We start from the raw sequence: 10,098 nt of genomic DNA on the forward strand, positions 1-10,098 counted from the left end.
AGACCAGTGGTTGAACACTGACTCGGACCTTTGCTTTAGAGTTCCATACATAGGTGCTCCCTTAAAACAACGTCTAGTCAGCACTTTTACACCTGAGCAGATGCTCATCTCAATAATAATTTTAACTTCTGACACGGCATTAATTAAGTAATAATATGATTATTTCCAGTTTATGTGACAATATGAGAGAATTGATCAATGTAGATCTGACCTGTGGTCCTCCTGTGAACTAAATGACTGCACCTAATTGTGGGTCAGTCGCACTACATGCTACAATCCGGCAAGTGGCTGACACAAGTCGAAAGGCAGAAACCTTGACCGACACTGGCCCAAAGATACATCAAGGGACAACTAGGAAAATGTATAATACATTTTTGTTTTTAATTCTCAGCATGTTTAACACGGATATTGCTTTGTGGACAGACTGTACAAGATTGCAGAGGCAACAAAGGACCTGGAGAAACTCACAGCTGAGGTATCTCTACGCAACGACCAGTCCACAGTGGGTGGCTGATATGTTCGCATGGACCTCAGGTACTTGAAAATATCATTTGATGGGATTTTAAGAACATCGGCTCTGCTCTTGTACAGGGGCTCTGCAAAGAGCCGCTGATGTAACTGAAATTGGCTTATCACTTTGTTTGTTGTCGTGTCAAAGGAGCAACAATCCAAATGACCTGCAGAGACCTCCGAGGGTCTATTTTTGGGCATCAAACAGCGAAAAGTCAGCTTTATTCGTCAGTCTGGTGAAGCAGAAAAAGGCCGCTATTAATGCAGAGTGGAAAAATGAATTCCCTACTGATTTTCTACATAGTAAAATAGCAAAGCCTGTTTATTAAAAAAAAAAAAAAAACATCTTTGCAGTTCTGTTTTCACTACAAGTCAGGCAGCATACTCGAAAAACTGTCAAATCATATAAGGTTGAGTGCAATATCCAATATTTCCAATAGTTTCTGCATGTGCAGAGATTCCCTGACCTACACAATAGATTCGACAAAAATTCCCACGTTTTTTCACAATTTTCAAATGATTATGAAACTTGGTGATGCAAAAATGATCACACAACACTGCCACAATAATCATAAAAGCATACCACATATTGTGAATCTTATTTTGTATGGTGCTTTTGTGTAGTGATTTGTGTGAATGTACACTCATTTTTTGTTTCTCATGTAGGTGGAACAAGCGAAGGCCATCAACTGCAAGAAAGATGCTGTTGAGAAGAAGCCTTGGAAGTTGCCATCATGACCACAATGCTACTGTGGGGGAAGTTGAACCAACTTGCCTTCCTCCCAAGGAACTCCTGGCTGTGGACCACATTCCTGGCCATGGAAGGTAAGTACTTCCTCTGAATGCAACTGAATACAATTGTTTATGCACTACATCTTGATGTACATATGGAATTTTACGATCAGTGACCAGAGCTCACTGATTGTCTATACATCCATAGCAAACAGAGTCAACAGCAAAGGCATTGCTCAATTCAACGTATAAAAAACTAAAAACACGCATCTCCACTTCACATGGGATAATGAGAGATCCTACAATTTGCACCAGAGTACAAAATCAGCCTAGCCTCAGTTCTACAGATGAGCATAGATACCATAGGCCAGCATTTATAGACAGAAGAATACAAAAGACAAATGTACTGGATGTTTCCTTATGGAGCACAGTCCCTGCTAGAAAGAAGGGGACATTTGTTCTTGGCCACGGAGGTGAATAATTTCCTCTTTTTGTACCATTTAGGTTGTACTAACTTGAGCAGCCCACCACCAGTCCTCCTCCCATCCAGTCCACCACCAGTCCTCCTCCCATCCAGCCCACCATCAGTCCACCACCAGTCCTCCTCCCCATCCAGTCCACCACCAGTCACTCCTCCCATCCAGTCCACCACCAGTCCTCCTCCTCCATTCAGCCCACCACCAGTCCTCCTCCCATTTCAGCCCACCACCAGTCATCCTCCCATCCAGCCCACAACCAGTCCTCCTCCCATCAGCCCACCACAGCCTCCTCCCACAGCACACCATCCAGTCCACCACCAGTCCTCCTCCCATCCAGTCCACCACCAGTCCTCCTCCCCATTCCAGCCCACCACCAGTCCACCACAGTCCTCCTCCCATCCAGTCCATCACCAGTACCTCCTCCCATCAGTCCACCAACCCAGTCCTCCTCCCATCCCGAGGTCCCACCACCAGTCCTCCTCCAATCCAGGTCCACCACCAGTCCTTCCTCCAATCCAGTTCCACCACCAGTCCTCCTCCCATCCAGTCCACCACCAGTCCTCCTCACCATCCAGCCACCCACCACCAGTCCTCCCTCCCATCCAGCCCACCACCAGTCCTCTCCATCCAGTCCACCACCAGCCCTCCTCCATCGGTCCACTTCAGTCCTCCACCACCCAGTCCAAACCAGTCCTCCTCAATCCAGCGACCACCGTCTCCCTCCATCCAGCCACCACAGTCCTCTCCAATCCAGTCCACCCACCAGTCCGACTCACCAGTCAGTCCACACGTCCTCCCACATCCAGTCCACCACCAGTCCTCTCAATCCAGCCCATCACCGTCCTCCTCCATCCGCCACATCAGTCACACCACCGTCCTCCTCCCCATCCAGTCCACCACCCAGTCCTCACTACCATCCAGTCCACCACCAGTTCATTCCTCTCCATCCAGCCCACCACCAGTCCTCTCCTCCCCATCCAGCCCACCATCCAGCCAACCACACCAGTCCTCATCCCATCCAGTCCACCACCAGTCCTTCTCCCCATCGAGCCCAACACCAGTCCTACGCCAATCAGTACCACCAACCAGTCCTACTCCCATCCAGCACACCATCCAGTCCTCAAAAAACCCAGTCAGCCCACCAATCCAGTCCACCACCAGTCCTCCCTCCCATCCAGTCTATGCACCAGTCCTCCTCACATCCAGTCCATCGAGTCCTCCTCCCATCCGTCACCAACAGTCCTCCTCCAATCCAGTCCCCCACCAGTCTCCTCCCATCAGTCCACCATCCAGTCCCCCACCAGTCCTCCCACCTACCCATCACAGAAACACATCAGCAGAAAACACGGTAGTTCTGCTGATATTTCCAAATAGATATAATCATGATTCCATTGCTAGTCGTTTGTTCATATGTTGTTAATCATGGGGATACATGATAGACCATGTAAACATTATTGTCTCTCCTTCTTAAACTGAAATAAATACTCTAAATAAGGAAATGTATTTAAATTTGGAAAAAAAAAAAAAATAACAACGGAGATAGTGTGAGGTGACTTCTGAAGGATACCAGTAATACTGTAATACTGTACAGTAGGTCTGGATAATTGCCTTTCAAATATTACTAAAGGGAAATTAAACGTTTCCAAAATTCTGGGACAGGATGATTGACAGATGCTAAAGCAAAAACAACTTTTGGCAAGTGAAATTACTGAGGTGGTAGCGGCCACAACGACCACATCCAGCTCCAATTATGTAGGAACTGATGATGATGGGAGAGCACTGTTGCACATCAAAAGTCGCAGTCGGTGTTGGTGCCATTTTTACCGTATAGAATCACTTCAGCCTACTGTGTATATGGACAAGCTCAGTATGGCACACACACAACAAAAATACAGGCTGTAAACAATGCCCCTACTATGCTGGTTTCTGTGAAGTACGGGATAATGATAGCGAGGCGGTTGTGATAGCGACTACAACCACGACAGGCTGATCGGGACTGAATCAGCTGAAGGGGTTAATGATAAATTATAACAACTCCACCTCCTATACATTATCCCGCTTTATACACTTGGCTACCTACCAAATAAATCAATAATTTGACACAAAATATTGATTTTAAAAGAGGAAGTTTATTGATTTTAAAACGACTGTATTACTTCAGATTAAAAGAAACACAGTGTCCATAGCATAGCGCTCTCTGTTTTTCATGGCAAAGGTGTGTTTATTTATTCGCAGTGGTCTATTTACATCAAAGAAATAACAAACCACATCTAGTCTAAGAATGTAACCATGCCATGTAATAATAATAAATGATAATCAAACATTCAACTGAGACTGCCTTGCTCTCAGGTATTTGAAACCCTAAGACTGGCACACGAGCGAAATCCAAATCTTTAATACTTATCTTGCTTGATCTATCTGCTGCTTTTTGACGCGGTTAATCACCGGAATCCTCCTGTCAGCCCTACGGACAAAGGGCATCACTCAGGAAACCGCATCCAGTTGGTTTTGAGTCTTACCTATCAGATGGAGTCCTTCAAGGGAAGTATCTTGGAGAGGTGAGGTGTCCAACAGTCGCAACATCTAACTACTGGGGTACCTCAGGGGGCTCAGTTCTTGGACCACTTCTCTCTCTCTGTCTACATGGCATCATAAGGTTCATTCAGAAACATGGCTTTTCATACCATTGCTATGCTGATGACACTCAACTCTCCACCTCTCATTCCATCCTGATGATCCATCCGGTAGCTGCTCGCATCTCAGCTTGTCTAACAGACATTTCTTGCTGGATGAAGGACCATCACCTTCAACTCAACCTTGCCAAGACAGAACTGCTTGTGGTTCCAGCAAACCCATCGTTTCATCACAATTTCACCATCAAGTTAGGCACATCAACCATAACTCCTTCAAAAGACAGCCAGAAACCTTGGAGTTATGATTGATGATCAGCTAACTTTCTCAGACCACATTGCTAAAATCTGTCCGTTCCTGCAGATTTGCTTTATTCAACATTAAGAAGATCAGGCCCTTTCTTTCCGAACATGCTGCACAACTCCTTGTTCAAGCTCTTGTTCTGTCCAGGCTAGACTATTGCAACGCTCTCTTGGCAGGTCTTCCAGCCAGTTCTATCAAGCCTTTACAATTAATCCAAAACGCAGCAGCAAGATTAATTTTTAATGAGCCGAAAAAGAATACATGTCACACCTCTATTTATCTATTTATCAATTTGCACTGGCTACCAATAGCTGCTCGCATAAAATTCAAAGGCATTGATGTTTGCATACAAAACCACCACTGGCTCTGCACCCCTTTACCTAAATTCATTACTTCAGACTTATGTGCCTCTAGAAGCTTTTGCGTTCTGCAAGTGAACATCGCTTGATTGTGCCATCCCAAAGAAGCACAAAAGTCACTTTTACTGGACACTTTTAAATTAAATGTTCCTCCTGGTGGAATGACTTGCCCAACTCAATCCGAGCAGCTGAGTCCTTAGCCATCTTCAAGAATCGGCTTAAAAACACATCTCTTCCATCTTTTATTTGACCCTCTAACGTTTTCCCTCACTATTCTAATTTATTTAAAAAAAAAAAAAAAAAAAAATCTAAAAATAACTTTTCTAATCTTTTTTGTATCCTATCTATTTTTATTTTCATTTATTATACAATTATAAAAAAGACCTCTATCACTAGCTTGCTCTATTCTTTTTCTATTCTTCTATCTTTTTTCTTTTATTTATTATATTATTTAAAAGCCCTTGCTACGTGTACTGTGTTTAGGCTAGCTGAGACTTGTTATAACAATTATATATCATTGCTCTTTTGTTGTTTTTGATTGCTTCCATTGTCCTCATTTATAAGTCGCTTTGGATAAAAGCGTCTGCTAAATGACTAAATGTAAATGTAAATGTAAACTCAAAATATGGTGTAACTTAGCAAGCTTTCATATTCTGTGGGGAGCGTGGATTTCTGTCATCGTAATCAGTTTCTTATTTCTCAGTTTGTTTATATGTGTTTATAAATTAGGCCCCTGATGATCATACAAACCTATTCCAGTGAAGTTCCTATGTTCAATGAATATACAATGAAGACAAGATATTTAATGTTCAAAACTGAAAAGCTTTATTGTTTGTTTGCAAAGATTCACTTCATTGAATGTTCAGGGCATGGGATGCCATGGACACTAACACACCCCCATGGCTTTGAACTTAGCGCTTGAAAACAATCTGGGTGGTCCTTTTCCTATTTATCCCGAGGAAACATGACGTCCTGCTTTACAAAAAACATTTCAAAGTGACACACCGTAGCAATTGTAAGTAGCGACAAACTGTGTTAACTGAAAACTATTTTCCAAGGTCTGTTCCTGAGCCCCCGTTAATATCCTTTACAGTAGTGATTCCCACCATCACAGTAGCATCCAGAAGGCTCAGTCATCACAACAAGGATATGACGCTTGTGAGATGAAATTCCGGGGAGCCCTTTTATGCCCAATATGACACCTCACATCTTTCCAAGACCTGTTCACATGTGGAATGTTGGAACATTCCCAGGTCTTGATCCTGTCCCAGGTTTTTAGGCAGATGTTGCAGGCCTCAAATTCAAAATGAGTTATATTAGCGAAAAAAACAATAACGTTTTTCAGCTTGTCTTTGTAGAGTATTCAATTTAACATAGGTTGAAAAGTGATTTGCAAATTGTTGGTATTATGTTTTTATATTTTGTTTTAACAGCTTGACCCATTGAAATCAGAATTGGACAAAATCTTCATACTTAGTAAATCATTCTGTGAGGCACTGTACTTACTCTGTGAATTTGACGTAATTTATCAATCTGGAAGACACATCTGCTCATCCAAAGTTGAGGTTATAGGATAAAGGTAATATGTGTCGGAGGAACTACATTCATTGTTTTTCCCCTCATCTTCCAGGCTTTTCCTTCAAATTGGTCACCTGGTGTGTACATCTTGTAGGCCTCTATAACCCTTGGTAGGAGCGAAGAAGAGAAGTGCACCATACAGCATTATGGATTTTAAACATTTACATGTATTTCAATGAGGGCACTGCCCTAAGAATTACAATCTATATCTTTCCAATTGTAAATGTGATATTATATATTTGTTAGTGAAGCAAAGGTAATTAGACCAGTATTCATTGTTACTAACAGCTCTTCACAGAAAAAAAAACATTTCCGTAAATCTCAAAACAGATATGTCTGCAAACAATAAAAAAGACACGCAGAAGAATTCTGCCAAGCCTCAGACATGTCTACAAGGAAGAAACTGAGGGGGAAAATCACCCAAAGGTTATTAAGCTTTCCTAGATTGTACATTTCACCATTTGCAAATCAGACGTGCAAATTACAGATTGATCTTTGCCTTAAAGCCGACATAATTAAGTCATAACTATATCATGTGTTGCCTTGTCAAAATAATTTTTTTGAAATGCATTGAGGAAGATGTATGAGGGTCAAACTCATGCACTTTTTTGTGTCTTTCCAGAATGTAACCATGGGATCCTAGAAGGGGAACCTTACTACCCAGTGAAGGGGGGTATCCACTGCAAAATGCAGAAGGTTAAGCTTTACAATAATTAAAAGTCTTAGATATACTCAGTGGAATTGCAGCACCCCAACTGGAAACCCCTTAACCCCCTAACTTATGATGTTTTTTTTAGGGAATCCATATGAAAGTTGGTGGAATGGAAGCCCTGTTCACTCTGGTATGTCCAATTTATCTAGTTTTGATTGGAATTAGCCTAATTCTTAGTACTTCAAAACTTAAAGTAATAGCCCTTGGCTTGTATTTGTGGGCGGGGCTGTGTGCTCAGTGTGTCAAAGTGTGGCCTTGGGCAATGGTCTTCGAGAGAGTTCCACATCGATCTAAGTGCTGGCTATTTCACAATGCAAGCATGTCAGCCATTCACAGGAGTTGGGCGTGTTTACAATGAGGTCTCACAGCAGACACGGGGCCCCTTCAAAAACAGAGCGTTTCTAAATGCAGTACGGCTAAAATCAGGCTAGGAAAACTGGACTTTTATTTCTAAATTATGACAATTTTTAACTAAAAAACATAACTAACATTATAAGGGGCACCCCAGGCAAAACATTATAAAATAATGTGAAATAATCCATTGGCCATGGGACCTTTAAAGGCAGATATAACCTGACTGCCATAGTATTGAGGAGACATACAGTATGTTGGAGCATAATCACAACATTTTATTCTTAGTAAGGATTTCCTTTTTTTCTTTACATTGAATTTTAATTAGATGTAGACATTGGGATGATAAAGTAACACACACTGGTTAAAGGAATTTACAAAAGTCCAAAGACTTGGGAGGTCTTTCATGACCAAATTTTCAAGGACTATTATTGTGCAGCAAATTGCCAGAGGTCTTCCTACAGATGGATAACCTTCAAAAGCAGAGGTAGAATGATTTCAAAATAAACCATCCTAATACCGTAGGTAATGCATATTCAAAATATAGGCAGTAATTACTGTTATCCAGGTTACTGGTAAGTTTATAAACCTAATGAATGGAGGGTGGGCGTGCGGTTTCCTCATTGCCCTTAACCTTGTCATGTTGGTTTTGAATTTAATTAATGGCTGAGGTTAAGAACCTAATTAACTACAACAATCTCATTGTATTAACAGTCAGAAAATTGGCCGCCACAGTGGAGTGACGGAGGAGAAACACCACCAATAGCGGAAATGTTCAATCCCGTTGTTTTGTTCCATAAGTTATGTGTATGTTGTTCTACAGTATATTTAAAAAAAATTTCAAAAGTCCTGAGGACTACCACATTGTAGCAAACCAAGAGAACACATGCGGGTGTTTTGCAAAAGCTCGACAAGAGCATCTCTCTCCTTCACCAACAGTAGATAGATAGAATAGATAGATAGATAGATAGATATATAGATTAGATAGATAGATACGATATTGCTCTAACTTCAAAGATAATATAAATACAATTAATTAAACCTCCATGCAGAGAAAAACTTGATCATACACAAGAAATAAGTTATTACTAAGACCAGACACGGTGGTGGTTAGCTTAGCACGAATATGTCATAAAGAAACGTCATCAGTGGAAACACTGCCTGGATATTTACTGAATAATTGTGATCGTAGGAGTAATACCACAAATAACTGCCAGTCCATATTCTTGGACTAACAATGATTCCAAGCTAAAAAGTACTTCTTTTTTCTTTAACTCGTCACTTTGTCAACATAGCATCTCTCCCACTTGCACGGATTATAATGTCGTTGATCAGCAAATCAACCTGCAGATGCAACGCATATAGTGTGCGGGGTTTGATCCATCAGACGGAAGCGGAAGCGACAACGCAAGGGAGGAGCTATGTGGAGTCTGGGGTCCACAGCTCTGCTAGGCGATAGCATCGTCCATTTAGCAACCAAAACATTGCAGTTATTCAGCGAGGTCCTGAAAATTCTGTCGCAACAACAACAAAGCAGCAAGTGATTTATGTACACTTCACTGAGTGAATATTTAATGCATATTTATGCTATTTGGAATAGGCAAAAAAAAAAAAAAAAAAAAATGTGACAGATCATACAATTCAAGGGCTAGTATTGTAACCCTCTACCGTTTTGCACTTTGGACAACATAGTCAGGGGTACGTTTTTTATATGAACTGGGATTGTATAAGCATGAGCCCCGTCAGACTGGTCCGTGGGGGATGTGTAGCAACAATATATAGTTGAAATTCTCTGCATGTTACCCAGAAAACAGAATGATCAGATTTAAATCATTTTGAAATACTTCTTAATGTTACACACTGTCAGATATGTTGTAATAGACCACCAGGGCCATATACAGAATTTGGAAGATTTCCCTCTCAGACCTGTTTTTTTGGTTAAACCACTGATAAAGCGCTAATTTTCGGAGATTTTTAACATTCACGTTGATAATACAAATGATGCATTAGGACTTGCATTTACTGACTTAATTATATACTCTTTTTCGAGTTAAGCAAAATGTCACCGGGGCCCACTCATCGTTTAATCATACGCTAGATTTATTATATCGCATGAATCGATCTTACTGACATAGATATCGTACCTCAAAGTGATGATGTTACTGACCATTTCCTTGTATCGTGCATTCTGCTTATTAATGATATAAAATATATGGCTCAGCGTTAACCGTCTGGGCAGAACTATTGTTCCAGCCACCAAAGACAAGATTCACAAATAACCTGCCTGATTTATCTCACTGCTCTGTGTACCCATAAATACACATGAACTAGACAAATGACTGGCAACATGGGAACTATCTTCTCTAATACATTAGAAGCTGGTGCCCCCCTATCAAACTGAAAAAGGTTAGAGAAAAAACGTACTGTGCCATGGGGCTACAAC

The 10,098-nt window shown here is 41.3% G+C and overlaps 1 protein-coding gene across 1 annotated transcript; it reads left to right on the forward strand.

The window, feature by feature from the left end:
- The first annotated feature begins 1,244 nt into the window (after positions 1-1,244).
- Positions 1,245-3,073, forward strand: LOC122142539 (leucine-rich repeat extensin-like protein 3). Its single transcript, XM_042753755.1, has 3 exons — positions 1,245-1,335; positions 1,766-1,840; positions 2,088-3,073. Exons 1-3 carry the CDS (start codon positions 1,245-1,247, stop codon positions 3,071-3,073), a joined length of 1,152 nt encoding a protein of 383 aa, XP_042609689.1.
- The last annotated feature ends 7,025 nt before the right edge of the window (positions 3,074-10,098 follow it).

This window comes from Cyprinus carpio, unplaced genomic scaffold, assembly GCF_018340385.1.
Source record: "Cyprinus carpio isolate SPL01 unplaced genomic scaffold, ASM1834038v1 S000000001, whole genome shotgun sequence".
NCBI lineage: Eukaryota > Metazoa > Chordata > Actinopteri > Cypriniformes > Cyprinidae > Cyprinus > Cyprinus carpio.